The sequence below is a fragment of the Phyllopteryx taeniolatus genome, chromosome 9 (genome assembly GCF_024500385.1).
Source record: "Phyllopteryx taeniolatus isolate TA_2022b chromosome 9, UOR_Ptae_1.2, whole genome shotgun sequence".
NCBI classification, from domain to species: Eukaryota; Metazoa; Chordata; class Actinopteri; order Syngnathiformes; family Syngnathidae; genus Phyllopteryx; species Phyllopteryx taeniolatus.
The window spans coordinates 8,556,331-8,581,244 of NC_084510.1; the positions used below are offsets into that span (position 1 = coordinate 8,556,331).

At 41.2% G+C, this 24,914-nt stretch overlaps 1 protein-coding gene across 4 annotated transcripts; it reads right to left on the reverse strand.

Annotated features, from left to right (window-relative positions):
* Window positions 1–261: 261 nt before the first annotated feature.
* phf20a (PHD finger protein 20, a) lies at window positions 262–24,351 on the reverse strand. 4 transcript variants are annotated; one of them, XM_061784820.1, is made up of 17 exons: window positions 24,158–24,351; window positions 21,552–21,658; window positions 18,241–18,412; window positions 17,781–17,865; window positions 17,594–17,670; window positions 15,364–15,925; window positions 15,173–15,223; window positions 14,829–15,098; window positions 13,526–13,717; window positions 13,111–13,206; window positions 7,064–7,219; window positions 6,506–6,684; window positions 6,316–6,415; window positions 3,789–3,984; window positions 3,239–3,686; window positions 2,793–2,973; window positions 262–1,390 (listed from the first exon to the last, which is right to left on the reverse strand). In XM_061784820.1, exons 2-17 carry the CDS (start codon window positions 21,632–21,634, stop codon window positions 1,248–1,250), a joined length of 2,991 nt encoding a protein of 996 aa, XP_061640804.1. In that variant the 5' UTR covers window positions 21,635–21,658; window positions 24,158–24,351; the 3' UTR covers window positions 262–1,247. The 4 variants fall into 4 exon arrangements, with proteins under 4 accessions (XP_061640804.1, XP_061640805.1, XP_061640806.1 ...); XM_061784821.1 differs by lacking the exon at window positions 7,064–7,219 and having other exon boundaries at window positions 24,158–24,350; XM_061784822.1 differs by lacking the exons at window positions 17,594–17,670; window positions 17,781–17,865 and having other exon boundaries at window positions 24,158–24,350.
* Window positions 24,352–24,914: the final 563 nt, after the last annotated feature.

Here is a 24,914-nt window from a genome sequence, read left to right on the forward strand (position 1 = left end):
GTCAGGTGAGGAAGGGGGCATAGTCATCAGTTTTTTATCTTTCAAGCCTTTATTGGCCAACCACACAGAGGAGTACTTGGATGCTTTTTTTCAACCTCTCTTACCTTGGCCATGTCTCTGAACAATGAACATCTTGTAGTTCGAGGTATTCCGGGTAGGTTGCAGTTCTGAAATATGACAGAACTTGAAGATAATGGGTTTCTGGTAGCTCCACGCTCGATTCTTCTCAAAAATACTTGCCTAATAATACTGCACACGGTGTATCGTTAATATTGATCGTTTATTTATGTACCAGCAGATTTGTTTGCATTGTTCCACATTTTCCCTGTTCTAAGCCAGAAAGTACAGTAGCATAGGACATCTGTATTTGGAGAATGTTTTCAGGAAAAGAGAGCACATTTAGATGAACATATTTACAAAGTACTGTAAACAAACGGGTGGCTCAAAATGGAACCCCAAAAAAATTTTCAGCTTGTCTAAAGAGAGTTTATCATGGGCAAAAGCGCAGGATCCAAGTTAAGGAGGGATACAGTCCAGAACAAGTCTTCGGTGAGCCATTGCGTGCTGCAGCACAATAATGCAGAGACAGTGGTAGTGAGGAATACTATAACTGATAAATAAAAAATAAAAAAATACTGGCACACTGGAGAGAAGCGCTACAGTCTAATACAAAACCAATAATGCTTGTCACCATTTCAAAAGCTACAAGAAAAAAGTAAGATACCTTTGAAGACAAAAATAACATCACAGTGTAGAAGAAAATAAAAAGACTCCAGGAAGTCCGATTTATGTCAAGACTGCTTGTAAAGTGCCGTTACATACTGGGTGTTTTCAAGGGATCAGAGTTAAAACGCACAACTGGAGAACAAACTTATACATTTGAAAATGTTCCAAAATATTTGTAGATACGTTTATGCAACTTAACTGCAAGCTGAATATAAAGCTTGTGTGTAATGCACTATGCACTGAGAGAAGTCACCTTTAGTTGTACAGGCAGACAAAAGGCATCAAGTTGCATGGGAACCATTGTGTTATCTGTTCCAAAGGACTTCCTCCTGCATTTCCGAGGTTACTTATTGTGTTTAATCCTGATTCATAATGCTGACTTTCCATACAAAAGGATGTCAGTGGTCGTAGCCTCCGAATTCACCACACTGAACCCTTAAAAGAAGGAGAAACAGCTGCAGACGTCAGGTTAGAGTTCTTGCATCGCCGAGCTCAGTGAGATTCCAACTTCTGTGGCGCCCTCATGTGGCGCTGAGCAGGGCGAGCTGGTGCACTTTTCCCAGTTGTGATATCAGTCGCTTCATACGGTGTTTGAGTTGAGGCAGGCGGGCCAGAGGTTCGGGAGGCTCCAGTTCCCCGGTGTAGTCCAACCAGCTCTCCAGCACTGAGTACAAGCACAAAATAAATGAGGGTTAAGCAAACCAATCTTCGGCCTCCCTCGTGCTTTGGGCTTTGGACCTGCTTGGTCCCACTACTTCTGTTCCAAGAAGAGGATTTAATAGTTTTGGCTGTCACTAATTCTGATGGTCTCTCACAGCACACTGATGTGCTACGACACAGTGGTTGAAAACCCTTGCATCATATTACTGTAATTATGACATTCCAACTTAAATTCAGGTTACGTCGCTTGCACTCTCCACCGTAAAAACGGCTCTGTCCTAAACCAAGGCTCCTCCGATAATGACAATTACTTTTCATAAACTACTATTAAAAGAGTATTAAATGTTCACGGCATTTATCAACCAAGCTACGTAAATCAAGCTTCAACAAGATTGTTTCAATTATTATTTTTCTTGGTCGGTGGCTTTGACAATTGTACTTTGTTAGCTACAGCAAACACAAAGATGTTAAACACAAAGCTATCATAAATACATACACTACTATTTGGAAATTGTTGAGCTGCTGAGAAATGAATAATTCACTTTTTTGGGAGTAGCATTGTAACAGTGAGACTTTATTGATTGAGGCCATGTCATTTCCACCTACAATAATAGCGTGCCTGCTAGTTTTTCTCCACATGCTTCATTCATCACGTTAACGTGTCTTAATAACCGATTAATCTGTCGGTTTTATTTTCGATTAAATGAATCAGATTGTTAAAAATGATTTACAAAATTCCAACCCTTTCTTCAAAAACATTTCAATTTGACAGTGCAGAAAATGCACAAACATGAATTAATTACGACTGAGTTACTGTTTTAGTGCCTAACATGTTAGAAAAAAGGCAAAAATGTTGTTTTCCAAAGTAAAAGATGTTTTCAAATGTCTTATTTTAATTCAACACAAAGACAATCCGTCTGCTTTATTATTAAAATAATATTTACTGGGATAATAAATATATTTATTCAAATTTACTGTTGAGAGGCTGAAATTCCGCAGATTTGGACAACTAAGTTGAAGTTTCTAAGCAATTAATCGATTATCAAAAATCATTATGGATTCATTTGATAATTGATTAGTTGTTGATTAATCGTTGCACCTGTAGTGGACAGTATGAAATGACCGCATCGCAATTCATCCAGCTAACATGAACACATTTCACACGACTGGGATGTATACAGTGGACAAAAAAAAGTTTACACACCCTTGTTCAAATGCCAAGTTTTTTGTGATATGATAAGTATTTTCTATACTTTTCCACCTTTGTGATCCCTAACTTGTGTGACTCAATTGGATTCGTTTGCATTTGGCATTTGAACGGGTGTCGTGTGGACTGTTAATATCCACCGCACATGAAATGTAATTATTTTTCAGTTGATTTACATTAAGACCAGTAAATGTCTTACCGTCCAACTCTCGCTCAATAAAGTCCATCCTGTGCGAGACCTCGTCTTGAACTGCATCAATGTGATCCAGCAGGTTGATCTGCCATTGTTGTTGTTGCTTGCAGCTATGTGCAGCCTCTTCAGGATGACTCCAAACCTCTCTCTTCATTTCAATCTCAGACCAAGAGCTTCCAGGCATGGCCTAGCGGTGATCAAGTTAGAGAAGGGCGAGGGGCTATGTTTACATTTTCAATAAATTTGCACAACTGTCTGAAAATATGTTTTTACTTTGTCATTATGGGATATTTTATGTAGATTTTTTTAAATTTTTTAAAAGGAAAACTATACTCAAATCAGCTTTACAATAAGTCTGTAACATAGCAAAATGTGGAAAAAGAGAAAGGGTGGGTGAATAGTTTCTGGTGACGCTGTAAGTCCAAAGAATCTCTTAATTACAAAGTACTAACCTTGTTGCTCGTGCTGATCGATTTTGGTTTGTCTGTCTCCAGAAGGCTGCCGAAGCGCTGCTCCCGCTCCAGTAGCTCCTCAGTTCTTCTCATGCTGTCCTCCAGCTCTGAGCCCTGTCGGGTCTCCACCACCAGTCTCTGCTCCACTGCTGGGTAGTAGTGCCGTGGTTTTTGGTAGCAGTGTTCGCTGGTGATGTACGAGTCCTGGAACGACGGGAACGGGAACGGAGACGAGGAGCAGGACGAGGACGAGGTGGCGGCGGCTGCGGCCCGGCTCAGCTTCTCCAGGGCGCTGGACATTAAAATCTCCCCCCGACTCATGTCCTCATCAGGAGTGACAGGAGAGGGAGCCGCGTCACTACCACGATAAGAGTCCGAGAAGGTTGGTGGCCTTGCTACTCTCTTCCAAGGTTGGCGCCACAACTTCAGGTCTGGATGTGTGTTGTTCCTAGGGAGAAAAAAAAAAAAAAAAAAAAAAAAAAAAAGATTACAAAAGCATGAAGAGTGTTGGGAACATTTTTCTCACTGTAAAATGTTCATCTTCACTCACTGTAAAATGTTCATCTTCAGCTGCAGTCCATTGAGGATCCCGACCACATGGTGCACATCTCCCAGCAGTTGGTGTGTGGTGCTGATCTTCTTGCCGTTTTGGTGAGAGTAGTTTTCTTCCAAGAAGGACAGGCCGTACATGTGGCCATTGCTCAACCATTCGCGGTCATACCAGTAGCGCAGACTCTGCCTCTGGCCTGGAATGAAGAGGCATTAATTCCTTTGCAATGTGACGTTGCCGTATAATTATCCCGTGTGACGTTACTGTGTCATTTTGTGAAATACTAGGTTTATTTTTTGTCTTTCTGCCATAATATAAGTATTTGTTCACCTACAAACAAACAAGATTTCTGGCTCTCACAGACCTGCAGCTTCTTCTTTAAGAGGCTCCTCTGTCCTCCACTCGTTACCTGTATTAATGGCACCTGTTTGAACTCGTTAGCAGCAGAAAAGACACCTGTCCACAACCTCAAACAGTCACACTCCAACCTCCACTATGGCCAAGACCAAAGAGCTGTCAAAGGACACCAGAAACAAAATTGTAGACCGGCACCGGGCTGGGAAGACTGAATCTGCAATACGTAAGCAGCTTGGTGTGAAGAAATCAACTGTGGAAGACATTATTAGAAAATGGAAGACATACAAGACCACTGCTAATTTACGTCGATCTGGGGCTCCACGCAAGATCTCACCCCGCGGGGTCAAAATGATCACAAGAACATTGAGCAGAAATCCCAGAACCACACGGGGGGACCTAGTGAATGACCTGCAGAGAGCTGGGACCAAAGTAACAAAGGCTACCATCAGTAACACACTACGCCGCCAGGGACTCAAATCCTGCAGTGCCAGACGTGTCCCCCTGCTTAAGCCAGTACATATCCAGAGAGCTAGAGAGCATTTGCATGATCCAGAAGAGGATTGGGAGAATGTCATATGGTCAGATGAAACCAAAATAGAACCCTTTGGTAAAAACTCAACTTGTCGTGTTTGAAGGAGAAAGAAGGCAGAGTTGCATCCAAAGAACACCATAGCTGCTGTGAAGAATGAGGGTGGAAACATCATGTTTTTCTGCAAAGGGACCAGGACGACTGATCTGTGTAAAGGAAATAATGAATGGGGCCATGCATCGTGAGATTTTGAGTGAAAACCTCCTTCCATCAGCAAGGGCATTGAAGATGAAACGTGGCTGGGTCTTTCAGCATGACAATGATCCCAAACACACCGCCCGGGTAACAAAGGAGTGGCTTCGTAAGAAGCATTTCAAGGTCCTGAAGTGGCCGAGCCAGTCTCCAGATCTCAACCCCATAGAAAATCTTTGGAGGGAGTTGAAAGTCTGTGTTGCCCAGCGACAGCCCCAAAACATCACCTCTCTAGAGGAGATCTGCATGGAGGAATGCGCCAAAATACCAGCAACCGTGTGTGAAAACCTTGTGAAGACTTACAGTAAACGTTTGACCTCCTTCATTGCCAACAAAGGGTATATAACAAAAGTATTGAGATGAACTTTTGTTATTGACCAAATACTTATTTTCCACCATAATTTGCTAATAAATTCTTGAAAAAAAACAAAAATCAGACAATGTGAGTTTCTGGATTTTTTGTCTCTATTAGGTGAGGTATACCTTTGAAAATTACAGGCCTATCTCATCTTTTTAAGTGGGAGAACTTGCACAATTGGTGGCTGACTAAATACTTGTTTGCCCCATTGTACCTTGGCTCACAAACTTAAGTTGTTCAGAGACTGAAGCAATTTTTCCCCATTAAAATGAATGGAAATACTGTAGAATTTATCCGTTTCAGCAATAAATTGCCTTCGCACACGGCTTCGAAGACACCTGGCGTGGCCCTCGGCCGACGTACCCAGGCGTGGGTGAGCTTCCCACCCAGTGTATTCAACTGGGGTTACACCCACAGGATGAATTTGAAACTGAAAAAAAATACCTCAAAGACAGTAGAGGTGTGATTTTAGCAGCCGCTGTGACTGAATGGCGAGGGAGTGACTTACGAGACGTGCACAAGCTAAATTACACACGTTTGGAATGTATAAGAAAGTGATAACCCCCATCACCGTCTTACAAATTTTAAACACTCCTCAATTTAGTTTGGATGGTTCAGCTGACAATTTGGATTTTGAGATTCTAAACATAAAAAAAATTGAAAATTATTCCTCCATCTTCATTAGTTGATTTAAAGTACAATACTATATTGCCTACTTTCAAATACCTGTGACTTTTAAGTTTTCTACCCTTATATACAACCACGGTGATCAGTTATAATGCACACAAGATGATAAACTGAAGCAAATTCCATGTTAAAAAAAAAAAACGAGGTTCCTCATTTTTTGTAAAAAAAAAAAAAAAAGTTCATTAATTACTCTAATGTATTATAATGTATTAGTTGCATTAATTGTGCTATGATTTTATCAGGCCAACTCACTCGGCACCAAATTAGGTTGTATATGGATGGAGTTTGACACCATTGCGCTACACCATCAGTAACCACAATACCGACTTAAAAGGTCCTCTCACCTGGAGGGTCTCTGCAAATATAGCAAGCATATCTGTCTGGAACATTGTCTTCCAGCAAGCCCATGCATGTGCCATGCTGCCAGCACAAGCAATCTTCACACTGAAGGACAAAATTGAAACAACAGTCAAACAATAATAAAAATAAATAAATCCTTCAAAATCTACCAACCATATAATCATAAATAATAACCTGGATCATGAAATCATTCTCCTCTTCCACTTCACAGATGCATCGTACGATCTCTTGGTCGTTGCCATCAGCGCTACAGTCCAGGCTCAGGGGTGGGGTTGTCACATCCACATCCACCCCATAGTCCTCGTCACTCCAACAGCAGCTGTCAGTGGACCAGTCACTTAAGCTATCATCATCTACAGAAATAAAGACAGACAATTGGAGTTCCTCGATAACACCAAAGTGTAAACATTTCACTATTTAAACCTGAATGACTCAGCTCTGGTTATCGATTCTCTAACTTTTTGAAATTGCATAAATGTGTGTGGAATGCATAAAGTGATGAGTAAAGGACCGCGTGGTGTTCAATCAAGCATCAGAACATTTAAGTCGTGACATTACAGGGTTTGTTCTGCGCTACATAAGGAACATTAGGACACAAAAAGCAGGTGTGATGCAGCTCAAGATTGACCCAGCATTAACAGGACACGAAAGAAAGGCATGAACAGTCACACAGATACTGAACAAACAAGTACACGTAAACACACACACACACACACACAGTCAGATACCCACCATCCACATTTATCTGTAATGAGTCGCTGTATCCGGGCCTGGTGTGGTAGGCCTGATGCTTGTAATTGTGTGAGGGGGGGGATTTGAGTGGCATTTTCAATTTGGGTGGAGGGCACGGTACTGAGAAGTCAATATTCTCCTCACTACCTGTGCAGTCTGTTAATACAGGGAAGGGGGGAAGCAGATGTAGAACAAGTTTGAACATTTACTTCATTTGACATGTGTCCAGAAGGAGGAGACAAACATTTTGAAACAATTAGATCAATTGATGAACAGTTAGGGACACGCTGTGGTTTCAAAGTGTCAACAATATTTTGGAACCGCTCTCTCAGTAAGATACAATAAAGTTACACCACTGCAAACTCCAACTACAACCATGAACATACTTAAATGAATAACACTCCACCAGTGTAGATCAAAACTGAACATTATATTGTAGAATATTTGATGCAGCTCTAGTAATTGATCGCATATGATGCTCAACTTTGGCTACGACCTATAACACATCCAACATTCACATGATTGTAACTCAGCTGCTATTTAAATTGGCACAATTTACATCTGTGTTCAACTGCAGACATGCTGCTAAATTGTGCCCATGTATTTGCACCCCACTCCATATCTGAATAAGCTACACAATAGGGAATGACTGCACTGTGTCCGTAGCCAATTTCCTCCAATTTTATATGTTTGATATATTTTTTTTTTATCTTTATAGAGCATTATTTGTTACTAGATAGCGAGAAATCACATTTTGGCTCTTCTATATGCCCTGGATTTACAGTGGGTATGGAAAGTATTCAGACCCCCTTAAATTGTTCACTCTTTTTTATATTGCACCCATTTGCTAAAACCATTTAAGTTATTTTTTTCCGCTCATTAATGTACACACAGCACCCCATTTTGACAAAAAAAAAAAAAAAACGGATTTGTTGAAATTTTTGCAGATTTATTAAAAAATAAAAACTGAAATATTACACAGCCATAAGAATTCAGACCCTTTGCTGAGTATTTAGTAGAAGCCCCCTTTTGCGCTAATACAGCCATGAGTCTTTTGGGGAATGATGCAACAGGTTTTTCACACCTGGATTTCGGGATACTCTGCTATTCCTCCTTGCAGATCCTCTCCAGTTCTGTCAGGTTGGATGGTGAACGTTGGTGGACCGCCATTTTCAGGTCTCTCTAGAGATGCTCAATTGGGTTTAAGTCAGGGCTCTGGCTGGGCCATTCAAGAAGAGTCACGGAGTTGTTCTGAAGCCACTCCTTCGTTATTTTAGCTGTGTGCTTAGGGTCATTGTCTTATTGGAAGGTGACCCTTCGGCCCAGTCTGAGGTCCTGAGCACTCTGGAGAAGGTTTTCGTCCAGGATATCCCTGTACTTGGCCACATTCATCTTTCCTTCGATTGCAACCAGCCGTCCTGTCCCATGCAGCTGCAAAACACCCCCACAGCATGATGCTGCCACTGACAGGTGATGAGCAGTGCCTGGTTTTCTCCACGCATAGCGCTTAGAATTAAGGACAAAAAGTTATACCTTGGTGTCATCAGACCAGAGAATCTTATTTCTCACCATTTTAGAGTCCTTCGGGTGTTTTTTAGCAAACTCCATCCGGGCTTTCATGTGTCTTGCACTGAGGAGAGGCCTCCATCGGGCCACTCTGCCATAAAGCCCCGACTGGTAGAGGGCTGCAGTGATGGTTGACTTTCTAGAACTTTCTCTCATCTCCAGACTGCATCTCTGGAGCTCAGCCCCAGTGATCTTTGGGTTCTTCTTTACCTCTCTCACAAAGGCTCTTCTCCCTGATTGCTCAGTTTGACCGGACGGCCAGCTCTGGAAAGGGTTCTGGTCGTCCCAAACGTCTCCCATTTAAGGATAATGGAGGCCACTGTGCTCTTAGGAACCTTAAGTGCAGCAGAAATGTTTTTTTTTAACCTTGGCCAGATCTGTGCCTTGCCACAATTCTGTCTCTTGAGCTCTTCAGGCAGTTCCTTTGACCTCATGATTCTCATTTGCGCTGACATGCACTGTGAGCTGTAAGGTTATATATAGACAGGTGTGTGGCTTTCCTAATCCAGTCCAATCAGTATAATCAAAGCTGTGTGATATTTCAGTTTTTCTTTTTTAATAAATCTGCAAAAATTTCAACAATTGAATTTTTTTCTGTCAATATGGTGTGCTGTGTGTACAATAATGATTTTAGCAAATGGCCGCAATATAACAAAGAGTGAAAAATGTAAGGGGGTCTGAATACTTACTTACTGTACCTACTGTATACAGACCCTTTCCAAAAAATAAGAATATCATGGAAAAGTTTATTTCCATAATTCCATTCAAAAAGTTAAACTTTCATAAATTACAGATTCATGGCCCACAATTTAAACAATTTCAAGTATTTATGTTTATTTTTTCATAACTTGGGCATCTAGCTCATAAAACCCACAAAATCAGGAATTCAAAAAATTTAAATACTGCGACGAAATCAGCCCAAACTTTGCAGGCCATAAATGTTTTAAACTGAATGTCACACACTAATCATCTACTAAACCAGGGGTCACCAACATGGTGCCCGTGGGCACCGCGGTTAACCCCCAAGGAACACATGAATAGGCTGCGGCCCTGTTCTGAAAACAGCTCACCAGTGATGCAACATTGTGATTTCTAGGTATGTTGTAGAAGTGATCATTTGAAAAGGTAAGCACCTTTAGAGATGTATAGAAATAAAAGGTTGCAAATTGACATTGTTTCCTACCTTCTTAAATCATTGCTGATAATTATTTTGACAAATTATTAACACGATCAGTGTTTTCACAAAGATGAATGTCATTATTTGTTAATAATAACCTAGAATTAAAGGTAATATGTTTTTTCCGAAGTGTGTATCAAAATGATGGCCCTTCGCATTAATCAGTACACTAGAAGGAGCTCTCACTTTCAAAAACGTTGATGACACCTGTACTGAACTCAAAGTACCTGCACAGGTTTCCCCAGGTGTCATTAAATTGATTCAGTTTGGTTCAATTGTCTCAATTGGGTTCAATATGGGGAAGACTGCAGACTTGACAACTGGCCAGAAGAACATCATTGATACCCTCCATTGGATGTGTAAGCCACAAAAGTTCATAGCTAAGGAGGCTGGCTGTTCACAGAGTGCTGTGTCCAAGCATATCAATGGAAAGTCTAGTGGCGGGACAAAATGTGGCAGGAGAAGATGCACCAGCAAAAGAGATGACCGTGGGCTTCAGTGGATTATCAAACGGAGCAGATTCAAGAATCTAGCAGAGATCCAGAAAAAGTGGAATGAGGCAGGAGTCACAGCTTCAAAAACCACCACATTCCGACACATCCGGGAGATGGGCTACAACTGTCGGTCGGGTTCCTCGGGTCAAGCCACTTCTGAGCCTGAGACAACGTAGGAAGCGTCTCAACTGGGCCAAGGAGAAGGACTGGACTGCTTGCCAGTGGTCCGAGGTCCTCTTTTCCGATTAAAGTAAAGTGTGCCTTTCATTCGGGAATCAAGGTCCAAGGGTTTGGAGGAAGAACAGAACCCAAGCTGCTTGAGCTCCAGTGTGAAATATTCACAGTCAGTCATGATTTGGGGTGCAATGTTCAGTGCAGCTGTTGGTTAACTCTGCTTTCTTAAAGCCAAGGTCACCGCAAGTCTACCAGAATGTTTTAGAGGACTTCATGATTCCTTCTGCTGAGGATCTGGATGGAGATGCAGATTTCATCTTCAAGCATGACCTGGCCCCTGCCCAGACCGCCAGAAGCACCAAAACCTGGTTTGATGCCATCACAGTGCTTGACTGGCCAGCCAACTCGCCGGATCTAAACCCCATTGAGAATCGATGGGGTATTATCAAGAGGAAACCGAGGGGCACCCGACCCAAAAACAAATACGAACTGACAGCAAGCATCAAGGAAATCTGGGCTTCCATAACTCCCAGGCAATGCCACAGGCTGATTGCCTCAATGCCACCGCGCATCCAGGCAGTGAATTAAAGCAAAGGGATTCCCAACCAAGTTGTGTATCGCATATTACCACATCGTTTTGAAAGTACCCTATTTTGATTGATTTATATATTTTTTTTCCTCTACAAAAACTGAGAAGTAAATGGTGATTTCTTCACAGTATTCTAATTTTTTGAATTCCTGATTTCGTGGGTTTTATGAACTGGAAGCCAAAATTCTGTCAAAAATAAACATTAATACTGGAAATTATTTAAATTGTGGGAACCAAATCTATAACCTATGAAAGCTTAACTTTTTTGAATGGAATTATGGAAATAAATAAACTTTTCCATGATATTCTAATGATTTGGAAAGGGTCTGTAGAGCTTTGACAACAGAAAATCATTGATTATCCTACTGGCAAGTGCAGTCGTGCTCACCCTATTTGGCACCCCTTCATTTTTTGCATATCTTCAGAAATAAATGAAAATGTACCAAACTTATATCATCAGGATTTTTTAATTGGAGCCCCAAAGTAATTGAACAAAGACTTTTTTTTCAACTTAGATATTGTACTTTCAAAGAAAAAAAACAGAAAAAAAGCATGTGCAGCACTATTGGCACTCCTCAATATTTGGTTGCACACCCTTTGGCAGTGATGACAGCCTCTTCATGTTTCTTGTATCCATCTGTAAGCTTTTTGCCCTTCTCAGGTGGTATTTTCTCCCACTCTTCCTTTTCAATTTGTTGAAGTCCTTGAAAATTTTTAGGATTCTTTTCCCCAATGGCAGATTTCAGCTCCCCCAAAAGATTTTCAATCGGATTGAGATCAGGACTTATTGCAGGCCGTTTTTAAAACAGTCAACCATTTGTGTGCTTTGGGTCTCCGTCTTGCTGGATCTTTGCCTCAAAACAACTTTTCTTACACTGGGTAAGACATTTGACTCTTAACCTCTTGATAGTTTTCTGATTTCATGATTCCTGTGATACAGTCAAGACCTCCAGTGCCAGATGTAGCAAAGCAGCCTCATAGCATTATGGATCCTCCACTACGCTTGACTGTGGGAGTTCTTCTCCTTAAATGGTGTAAACATACTGTTTGTGTGCATTGCCAAGAAGCTCTATTTTTGTTTCATCTGTCCATAAAATATTGTTTACCATTTGCTCTTTTGTATCAACAAGTTCTGTACAGAAAAATGTTGTTTCACCTGATTCATTTTCTTCAGGAGGTATTCCACATTTAGTACTTGAACTTCATGGGTGCCAATAATGGTGAGCAGGACTGTATGTAGCGAACAACATCATCAAATAGTGAAGTTGGGATGTGTAAAACGTGAATAAAATACAAAAGCAATGAATAGCACATAATTTTCAACCTATATTCAATTGAAAGCACTGCAAACATTTACGACGGTCTCGACATATTTGTACACAAGTCTATCACTAAACGATGCAAACGCAGTAGTAGAGTCATAATTAGTTATTTTCTATTGAAAAACGCTGAATGATAATTCCATGAACAACAGTAACTAGTGCATGCCTTATTGTGCTGCGTGAAGACGTGCTCTTGAGGCGCTGCACAAACTACCTCGTCGTGTGCTGTTCCCAACCTCAAAATGTTGGGACAGTCACAAACATTTGTCTTTGTAGTGCAATTAAATATAGGTTGAAATTTTACATTTGCCTCTCATTGCTTTCTTATTTTATGTACGTTTTACACATCCCAACTTCACTGTAATTCAGTTTGTACATACAAAACACACTGGTTGTGAATTCCATAAAACAGTGTTGGACTTTTGTGTTTGGGTTAGTCATTATCAGTGCCATAATACAATCTGCCTTTGTAATCACCAGTACTGAGGAGCTGTCATGGAATTAAACCGCTTCTGTACGTGACACAAAGTTACTGGGTTGGCCTAATGGGTCCAGTGGCAGATGTAACACTTCTCCCACACACAGAGAGGCTCACCAACCACGCAGACAGGACAAAATGGAGGGCTTCACACTTTGCAGCCAAGCCACTTCCACAATGTTACAGTGAGCACACATGCAAAGCAGCAACGATGCGATGGGGCTCGATGCACAGAATCCCTGCTTACCAGACTGGGCCTTTTTCTTTTTCTTCCTCTTTTTAAGCTTAATGCGAAGGAAGTCCTTCTGTTTGGGTTTTTCTCTTGGTCTTTCTTTGACCGGACCTGGAAAGGTTGCAAGCTTTAATCATCCAACTTAACATCATTACAGTGTTTCCCCCTCTATAGCAAAAATCTGCGAGTAATTGATGCCTATAATAGCCTATAGATGCCTCAAGATGGCAGCAAAGTACTACACGAAGCTTCTCCACTCAGTTCAACATAGTTTCTTGGCACCTAGATGCCACAAGATATGACAACATTAGCAAATAGGTGAATCAGAAAGTAGCGAATCACAAATATTCAAGGGAACACTGTACTCCAACAAATGCGGCCATTTTACACTCAAGAAAACTATATCTCTTGTTTGGCAGTTGTTACTGACCAATGTCAAAGCCACACTTGTCTGACTCTTTATCCTGCTGCTGGCATCCATTCCTGTCAAGCTGGTTCTCCTTGCTTTTCTCCCTTAGTAGCGCCCTCTGCTGATGGCCATGCGTGCTAATTGCAGAGGGAGCGGATGTGCGTCTGCCTGCAGTCTTTACTTCACCCCGAGTTGCCGCAGCTGCTACTGTGTCTGCACAAAATGGAAGACATTGGACGAGTATGAGATGGTTAGTACATTAGTACCCAAATTCATTCTTTAAATGATTCTTTGGGTGCTAGTTATATTGCAATTACAATTCTGCGATCTTGCAGATTTTTGTCATTTTTACAGTAGTTTGTTTTTTCATTACCAGACCATGAGCAACAATTGAATGACGACGATGACGACATCTACAGACTATAATATTATGAGCCATATTTATGAATGATGCACTGAAATGAAAATTCTTGACCGAAACGCCAAACGAAATTAATCAAACTAAATTTGTAAGTGCTTTTCATACCAAAAAATAAATAAAAATGCAACTCAAAACACTTTACATTAATTAAAATATGCCCGTTTATTTAGGTGACAAAAGTCTTGTCTGAAACCGAAAGTGCACTTTTTGGCTAATTTTGGTGAATCACGAATATTTACCCCAAAAATGCACATTATGTGAGTCAGATTGAGTTGACATTTATTAAAAGCAAAACTGCCAGCGCTGTTTCCAGCTACATAGCATAGTTAAAATACATCTACATTTTTCTAAAACAGTTCGGCTACATTTATTGCCACAAATATTAGCATTTACATTGACATACTGGTACTAGATATTAGTGAACTTGAACTATTTTCAAAGACTGCATGTAAAAGAGGTAAACAAATGTAATATATGCTATAAACGCTTATTCTAAGAACTGCTGGTTAGTTTGCACAATGCTGCTTTTAGAGTCTACTGGATTTCTGTTGTGGGTTCTTTTTAAATAGAAAAAAAATGATTACAAATTGCAATAGGGGGGGAAGAGAAGAGGGGAAGAAAAAAAAAAAAAAAATCACATTATTGATAAGAAAGCATTCCCTCCATCCTTATTGGGACGACTGAGATGAGATGAATCGTGTGACCTTGGCAATACTTATTTGACCTCTTCTCGTTGTTATTGGCAGTAGATGTTTCAAGAGGAAACAACTACACATTATGTAATGGAACAACTGAATCTGCAACAATTAAATCTGCTTGATTAGCATATGGTGTGAGCGTTGTGTGATCACCCGATGAGCTCGCAAATACAATTTGGACAGATGAAACTCGGGCAAAACTCACGCAGTGAAGCGGAAATGGTTCGCCTTCTCTTTGGGCCGTCCAAACCGGTACCCGTAGCCTGTTTTTCTGACGACCTGGTGTGGCTGCTCCTCGAGGGGCTGCATTCGGCCTCCAGAGGTTGCTCCTCACCGTGGTAATATTTCATATGGTAATGCAACAGCTTGGCCTTACGGAATGACTTTGTGCAGCCAGTGGCGCTACATTTGAATGGGTTATGGTCGAGGTTGATGGAAAGTACAGGAGGAGGTTGGTTTTTGATCACCCTGTACACTGCATTATGGAACAAGTATGAGTCAGACATTAAAAATACAGACACAACTGCTCCTATCAAAAGGATAGCTTACATGGTTCTCTGCTGAATCTGTTAGGGTTGTGGAAACCCTGCTTCCTCACAGCTGTCAAAAGCAGGAAAAAGACATTAATTGCCTCTCTCTAGCCCCGCTATAATGGCGAGTCACAACTGTTTTTTTGTTTTTTGTTGTTGCATGTAATGATTTTTAAAGAAAACTTTTAGGGGATTTATAGACAGACTTACGCTTCACAGGCTGAGGGTGAGGAAGAGTGGGCACATCAGGCTGCAAGCTTTCCGATTCGATATTTGGTTTTTGCTCCAAATCTTCATTGGATTCTGTGGTTGCGTGCTCTGGTTGATTGGGCACCTCTGTGTATGGCTTAGCTGAGTCAGTGTATGGCTGTGCTGCATTCACCTCCACTTCCACTTCCTCTTCTTCCTTTTTTACATCTCCATTTACATTACATGTTTCCTCATGTTTATGACAGTCCTTTGTGCCATTTGTAAGTTGGCTGCCATCTTCTGCATCACTGGGTTTTTTCTGGTCTGCCTGCCCAGATTTTTCCTCTGCTTCTTTCAGAGCGGGCGAGGCCTCCATTTTACCATTTGCTCTCTTGTTTTTCCCGTTTACCATCCTCGCTTCCCGCTCCACGTCTTCACTGTTACTGTCATTCTCTTGGTCAGAGGTGCTTCGTCTTGCCCGCTTGCTCCTGGGCTCACCGTTCACTGGAGGCCTCCGGTCTTTGCGGTTTGGGACTCTCCTAACCATGTTTCTCTCCGAACTCCGAGATTTTCCTGCACCTCTCTATTTGTGAGCAAACAAAGAAAATGGATAAGAAATTGATGGTTGAGTAGCAATTAGGGCTACAACTAAAGATTATCGTAAAAATCAATTAATTCGTCAATTGTCTTTTTGATTAAGCGATTAATTTTATTTTAATGGATAAAAAAAAACAAAAAAACTTATTGGTCCGTAACATGTCAGAAAATCGACAAAAATGTTGATCATTGTTTTCCGAAGTAAAAGATGTTTGCGAATGTCTTATTTTGATGAAACACTAAGATAATTAGTCTGCTCTCATGGTGAACTACAGAAATCAGAGAATATTTACTGTTGAGAGGCTGAAATTCCAAGGATTTGGACAATTTGAAGTTAAACTACCGCTCTAAACCAGTGGTTCTTAACCTGGGTTCGATCGAACCTAGGGGTTCGGTGAGGCAGTCGCAGGTGTTCAACGGAGGGCAAGACACACACCTCGTTTTGAAAGTCGTGTACACGTGGGTTCAAAACACAACGTTCCGTCAAGGTGGGTGTTTACCGTTGCACCACTGCGCCTGAAGCTGAAATGTTTTTTGTTTTTTTTTAAATATCATTATTTAGCAATATGTCAACAATATACTGGAGTTGAGCAGCATCAATGTGGCATTAGACAGCGCATCCAATAGGAGAGGGGTGGGTGGAGTGACTTCAGGTTGTAAACAACAATCCATAGACATAAATACAGAACATACTAGATACCGGCTAAATGAGGTGCTTATGTAGCGGCCACGTTGGTGGGGGCAACGTTCCCATCAAACGTAATGCACATTGAAACAATTAATTACTTGCTCATTGCTCAACCAATTTTATGAGGTCTACTTTTTTGTCAATATCAAATCATGTGCTATTAATGCAGAACATTTGAACAAAAAACAAAAAAATACCCCAAAATATTTACTCTTAGCTATGAACCCTTTTCATGGATTGTAGAAATAACACAACGAAAAGACTTCCATCTATCCATTTTCTGTACCGCTTAACCTCACTGGGGCTGCGGGCGTGCTGGAGCCTATCCCAGCGATCTACGGGTGAGTGGATCGCAAGGCACATAGAAACATGTCAACGGCCATTCATACTCACATTCACACCTACGGGCAATTTTAGAGTCTTCAATCAACCTACCACTCATGTTTTTGGGATGTGGGAGTAAACCGTAGTACCTGGTGAAAGTCCACGCAGGGACGGGGAAAACATGCAAACTCCACATAGGCGGAGCCCGCCGGGATTTGAACCCAGGTCCTCAGAACTGTGAGGCAGATGTGCTAACCAATCATTGTGAAAATGATTCGTGAGTTGCACTTCAGAATAAGAATCATCTTTATTTGCCAAGTATGTCAAAAACACACAAGGAATTTGTCTCCAGTAGTTGGAGCCGCTCTAGTACGACAACAGACAGACATTTGACAGAAGATAATGTATATAAAAACAATAAGATATATACCTGTTTTGAATTTGAAACAATCCATATTTTATTTTTCGAATTAGGAAGGCTTCAGTGAAAACGGGTGTGAACCTTGTGGGGTTCAGTACCTACGACAAGGTTAAGAACCACTGTTCTAAACGATTAATTGATTGTCAAAAATCATTATTGATTAATTGAATAGGTTAGTTGTTGCTTAATCGATTATTCGTTGCACACTAGTAGCAACGTACCTCTTTAATAAAAGGTTTCACGTGTATTCCTTTCACCGTCTGAATGATGCCATCAAAGAACTTCACAGTGTAAGACACTGAGGAGGATAAAGGACAATGGACTTAAAAACAGTGACTTAAAAAAAATGTATTTCATTCTAGTTATTATGATAACAATGTAACTATCCATTTTTTTTAATTTACCCACCATCTTTATTGACCGAGATTACTTTAGCAGGATAGAAACGGCAGTCAGACCAGCTTGCCAGGACCTTGTCATTCACTTGAAAACCCTAGCAAGAAAAAGAAAAAAACATTTCAGTGCTAGTAACACAGTATTGGTTACTGTTGAAGCACTGGAACTGAGGATCAGATGGGCCCTTCCTGCCATTCTTAGCTTTCTAGGGAATTTTACAAAATATATTATGTATAAAATGTTTAGAATTTCTGTTTACGTGACAGTTGTGTCAAACCCCTTTATTTAAAGCTTAAGGAATTTACTTTTTCTTACTTTAGTGTTTCAAATATTGTCTTGACACAGAAAGTAAACAATGCCATTTTTACAAGAGCCAACCGGTTTATCAGTTTTTTTTACCCTTTCATTAACAGGCTGTTTGCTCCCTGGTTATGAAAGTGTAAAAAAAACAAAACCAATGTCTTTTGCTTACAGGCACAGGTGCGTCGTCCTGCAAGCCTTGACGCCTCAGTTGGACCCTCTCTACAGGTCTCAGATAGGGACTTGTCCACTCAAACCACTCGTCATAACGATGGCTCCACTGACGGTAATGAATTAGTACTTTCTCATCGTCGTAATCGATCTTCTCTATGTTGGCAGCATACCTACAGAGCAACGAAAGAAAAGAGGAAAAGTATTTACATTGATTTTTTTTAAGACTTCAGTACAAGCAGAAAGTCACAAATACAACACTGACAAGGAATGAGGCTGGTGATGTTTTGCCTCGTAAAAAAAAAAGTTAAGGGTTATTCATGTTTCAAATACCTGTTGTGAATTTTGCCATTAGGCTCATTATTAGAGAACAGCAAGTTGTGCAAAAAGTACTAAAACAAACAGCTGAACACGTTTAGAGAAGGTGAAATTAAGTTGACCATCTGTGAAGGTTATGGTGTATTTTAGGTTCACCCTGAAATTTCACCCGAAAGCCCAATGTTCCCAGCTTTTTGTGAGTAGCATATAATGATTTTGTATCTTTTATCTACTGCTCCCGCGACCCGACCTCGGATAAGCGGTAGAAAATGGATGGATGGATGGAAAAGGTAAGTCAATATAGTAATTAACGTGACAGGTTTAGTTACACCTGAATTTCAAAATAAAACTTTCAGATTCTGATTATTGTTAAAATATGTTTTGAACAGTCTCACTCTGCAGCCTGGTTACCAAATGACCTGCGGACCACAGGTTGGGGACCCCTGGTCTAGATATGTTCAGAAATACAATAAAAGTTCTGAGTGTGTTGCTATACTGTGGAATCTTCAAAGTGTAATACCCCAGTTGAGTTCATCCGACATTTTCTGAGAAAAAAATGTCCATGCTCAGAACAGTATAACCACAAGATTTCATTATCAAATTTCACTATGCAGATGGAAAAAAGCATAATGACTAGTGTATGACCAGACGCTTGCAAACAAATGAACAATTTTAACATTTGATTTCCCATCTAGCTATCCATTTTTCATTAGGGTCACGGGCGTGCGGACGCCCATCCCAGCTGAGTTTGGGCGAGAGCCGTGGTACACCCTGAACTGGTCACCGACCAATCGCAGGGCACATATAGACAAACACATTTGCACTCACATGCACACCTATGGGAAATTTAGAGTTGTCAATTAACCCACCATTCATGTTTTGTGGAATGTGGGAGGAAACTGGCGTACCCGGAGAAAAACCCACACAGGCACGGGGAGAAAATGCAACCTCCACACAGGTTAGGCCGGATTTGAACCCGGTTCTCAGAACTGTGAGACAGATGTGCTAACCAATCGGTAACCGTGCCGCCCATACATTATATACATTTTCTAATTATGACAACTAATACAATAGTGGTAGTAAATGGCACGTTATTACTTAATATATTAAAGTATTTATATATAGAGTGGATAGTCAAAATCTGAGGATAATTAACGGCCATTACAATTGCATTGAAATTATTCTTTTTTTGTTTGTTTTTGTAAACCCCAAAAATTCTTGAAAAAGTGGTGATAAACCACAAAGCATTTTTGGAGTTGCTTGCCCCCAAAACAGAAAAATAAAATAAATAAATAAATAATAATAAAGTAAGAATGGACAAAAGGGAAAGAAAATGGGAAAAAGATCCACAAATAGGGGAATCCGCAGCTGCCGAACAGCAAGTATGTGGTGGTCCACTGTATAGTGTAAATATTTGAGTTATGTTGCCACTGTAGGAATGGAACTCCCTTGGAAACCAAGGACACTGTGTCTAAACCAGTGGTTCTCAAACGTTTTAAACCAAGTGCCACCTAAAAAAATACTTGCCTTTCCAAGTACCACCACAATGATCAACATTAAAAACCAGAAGCGTACTAAGCCCTGGTGTTTATTAAAACAAAGCTGAGGTTGTGTTCCTAAAAAGGTATATTTTTAATAAATATTACTGTAGGCTAGGCTTTACACGATCAGGATTTTTGGGGCCGATCACTGATGACCGAGTTTAAAAAAAACAATAATCCGATCACAAGATGGAGCCATGTGTCTATTTAAATGACTTGTTCATTTACTGTATATACTTGTGGACTGTATACTGATTATTTTCCAAAAGTATTCTCTATTCAGGTCATGTATTTTAATCAGTCAGGTCAAACCAATATTACAACATGACAGAAATAATGGGTGCTAACTTACTGTAATTAAATTACTTCACACATACACACCGAAACTTTAGAGCATGATTCGACAAAACGCCGGCATGTTTAAGTACAACTGTTAGTGCTAGCACTAGCTTGCTAGGCTACATAAGGTTTTGCTGCCTGCTTGCGGGCCGTATCATATTAAATGTACGTGAACATAACCTCAAGCAATCCTTGAATTAAAGTCCTCACCCGAGCACCGGTGACCACCAGCACACATTATTCACCCCTTTTGTTCTTATAATACACACGGCGTGATCCATTGTTGTTGTCATCGCCATGATAACGAGTGTGTCCGGTTGCATTTGACTTGACCAGATAAAACCCAGTGATCGTTATAGACGGGATGCGGTGGTATCGGAATACAAGATTTTATTACAGTACTCTGACATAGCGCAATCGTGAAAGACCAAATTTGTCTTGTCGTCTGCTCCACGCATTACGTATTGTCCGTCTCTGACGTGTTGTCTGTCCCACACCGCCGACATGTTTTTTTTTTAAAATAACTTTATTGGTTGGCAGATATTTACAGTTCTACGTCAAAAGACACACGAGAGGGCTAAAAATAAATTAGCTTTTGGATTCAAATATACTGTAGATGATGGCGGCGCGAAATAAATGTCATTTGCAGAGCCGATCAATGACTTCATTGATCAGCTCGATTGTAAGGCACTGTAACATTATGCACAGTAGGGACATTAACACTGTGTGCTAAAGGAAAACACCTCCCCCCCCAAAAAAAATAAATAAACGGATTAAATGCAAATGTACTGTACTGAAAAGTTAAATACAACTGAAGTGTACTTAGGCATTGGCATTCTTTCACGTACCACTAGCCAAAACACGCGCACCAGTCATGGTACTCGAACCACACTTTTGAGAATGACTGAATATTTTCAACACTGACTGTGAAAACGTTAAACTGCCGCCACCACGGATTAGATTGTCCTTGACATTTGAGGTTTCAATGTACTTTTGTACACGACTGACAAGGAGACTACTACAACTAAATACTGTCCCTGGAAGGAAATAAAGCAAAAGTGAAATTGGGGAAGAGTTTCAAGGATGGAAAGGAATGAATGAGGCCATGACTCACCAGTTTTTGAGGCTATCTCTGGCCTCAAGCTGAGCTCCCACCTCAAATGTTATCCCTCTTCTGTTAGGGGGCGTCTTACTCATACTGCCCACATCAAGGCTCTCTTCCTGTACACACACAACAAACACACACATCCATCCATGAAGGCACTATTCAAAAACTATACTACTCATAAATGACACCATTTAGAATTCATTAACCCGAAGCTCTACGCACTTGAAATCACCACGGCATCCCAACTAAGCATCTTATGTTTGAGGGAAATATAGGACAGTGGCAACTGACAATGCGCACGCATACATGCAAACACACACACACACACGGAAGATGATTCAAGGGCAAAATATAAAGCTAAGGTGAGCCAGGCCCCTTAAATGGTAATGAGATGAGTTATTCATTGCTGTTAAAGGTCCCGTGCTGTCAAATTCCTTTTTTTCTTCAGTTTTATGCATATAATGGTCAAAATGAGTGTGACGTGTGTTTGTTTGCGTGCATGTTTGACATCTATGCTGTTTGCCGATTCTATCCAATAGCCGATGAAACGCAAAAGGCAGGAAAACGAGCCGATCAGAATCGGGCGTCATTGTGACGCAGATACGCTCTTCATTATTCAAGTACCTGCCCACTTCGTGGTTACTAACCACCCACCAATTCAACTCAAATTCGTGAGATGCTGCGTCGCGACAGCCAATCGAAGTTGAGAACATACACAACGTCCTGGACGTGTTGAGCATAACAATGGAGAATAAAAATCAATGCTGCCGTTTGTGGGTACCAGAAACTTTTTGATAACTTCTGCTACCAAAACTAGGACCGTAAGAGCAGGGCTGGAGAAGCGAAGAAGTTGTCCCATCTCGTGAGGACTTGTTTTCAGCTCTCGGTCGTACTTTTATCTGAACCGTGCTAGTAATAGCATTACCCGCACATTATACTATACACTTACTCACGCTGTCTCTTGCTCGCTCGCACACACTCTCTATTAGGAAATATAATTGATGATAGACAAAGAGCTATAGGGTATTACCAATCAGAGCAAAGCTCTTTTCCATATTCAAATTAAGCATCCATATTTTTTTTTCAATTCTTCCGATATTTACATATCAAATAATATCAATAAGAAATCCAGCAGTCTCATCTGCCAGTGGTTTTGGACCAACTAGAATAGCTTGAAAAAGGGTATCCTGGGCATTTCCAACCCAAATAATCTTGCAACACTGATAAAATGGCATTAAAGAGTATTTTAAAAACATAGATTTTTAAAAAAGTGTCCCTTCAAATTCAGGATCAGCAGTCCCGTCACCTTTACGAAAGAATTTGAATCAACTGATGCATCCTAGGAAGTGCTGCCCATCCTGCAACCATGCCATCCCATCATTCATAACCGAATTGTCGGATTACAATATCATCGTGAGGATATATATCTCAGATCCACCTTCGGTCATTGCTCAAGGACAGTCTTTGTCTGTCTTAACAAACAACTATGCCCTGCAAATAGCAATCATGGCACAGGTTGAGCCAACAAATGCACATGTATACATATACATACATGTGGAATGGAAACGTCGTACTTGGGGCCAGAAAACGGCCGTCTGGGCGTGCTTAAAGACAAACCGGATATATTCACGCTTCTCGGCCCACGTGTTTCCTGATCAGAGATCCCACGTTCAGACACAATGGGAGACAATAGGAACGGGTCCACTTTACGGCCGGCACCGTCTGTCGCAGACCGTCGATTCAACATTATGCCACGCGTGAAAAGTGTTCAAATACAAACATAGCAACGGGGGCGGACGTGTTTTATAGGCCGATCAAGGGCATAACACCACCGAGACAGACACAGGAAATGACACTGGGAGGATGCCGCGGTCATTAAGAGTAACGACGGCAGGTTCAAAATGACTAATTACTCATGTTGAAATTATGCCATTGTGTGATTATATACAGTACAACGGACTCAAATGTGCACGTACGATTGATTCCCTGTGCACGTAATTTGAACAACTTTTAAGCATCAAATAGGTTTAACTTAACGCGTTTTATTGAATACACTCGTTTGCTCTGATGTGTTGGACCCCCTTTAGCCAAGACTTGCCACTTTATTTATGATTACAGTAAGTAGTGTTTTATAACCACTAGGCGTAACGCGAAGAGCCGTTCGCCTACGACGAGATAAACGCGAGTGGGGATTGGCGGAAAGAGTCAGCGGTGGGCGGGGACAAGCATTCGGGTTTGGCTGGCCAGCTATCACTCAAGCTAGCGAGCTGGGGCCTCGCGCTAAGGCCTTTACTACTCCAGACTTTCCTCGCTCGCGAGGAGCGCGGCGGCGTACCAACACAAAAGCGTTGAACTTCCCCGACTACAAACGCCCCGCAGCCACCGAAGGGAGCACCGAGCGGGGCGCGAGATGCTCGCATACAGCCGGCGTCGACACGAATCACGCCGCCAACAGCATTCATCAACCTTGCGCGAGCCACTTCGTCACGTTTGTTTTGAACTCAAAAAGCCGACATGCGGCAGCGCGCCAGCTGCGATGTTGACGCTCCCAGCAACGTTTCGCCAACCATATGCTCAGAAGTGCGACGAGGAATGCGCTTTGAGCTTCTTACCTGTTCCCCCGTCACCTTTAGTCCGGTCGGGTGTCAAATATGAGGCGAAATCCTTTCAAGAGCAGGTACCGCCGTCCCCGCCTGACTGCTTCACGGATCACGCACTTGAATTTCTCTCACTTGCGTTCACCACCGGCGCGGGCTGCGTGGAGCGCTTGTGCGCATGCGCCTACCGCGCTCCTACACGTCATAGTCCCCCCCTACTCCTCCGCCTCCTCGATGAAATAAGATAAAATGCTTGATTGTTAATGGTCTAAACGCTTTGCATATTTTAAATGAATCGAATTCATAGAATATGCATGCAGATTAAATCGATTTATTGTTTTCACGATTAGCAGCCTGGGTACAATATTCAGTTACACCAAGATCATTTTATGAATTAACATTTTGTCTCTGAGAGACAAGAACATGCAGTACGAAAAGTGTCCAGCAGTTCAACCGAACTACAGTGCAAAGTGGAGAACGAAGGAAAATGCAGATCCAAATGAAATGGGCCATGAAAAATGGAACACTAGGTGGCAGAAGTTTGTCAAAAATGACTGAAAGTGACAGAGCTGTCCATCAGCGTCCGACACGAATGAAAAAACAATAAAAAAAAAAACGTTTTAAGAGCTAGTTTTGTGGATTCAAAGAGTTTAACTGTCATACCAACACAAATGTACACATGATATGGCAGGAAATGTTATACCTAAGGTCGCAGCTTAGCTGAATAACTCTCATGACATGTAAATTATAAATCAAATAAGAAACTAAGATG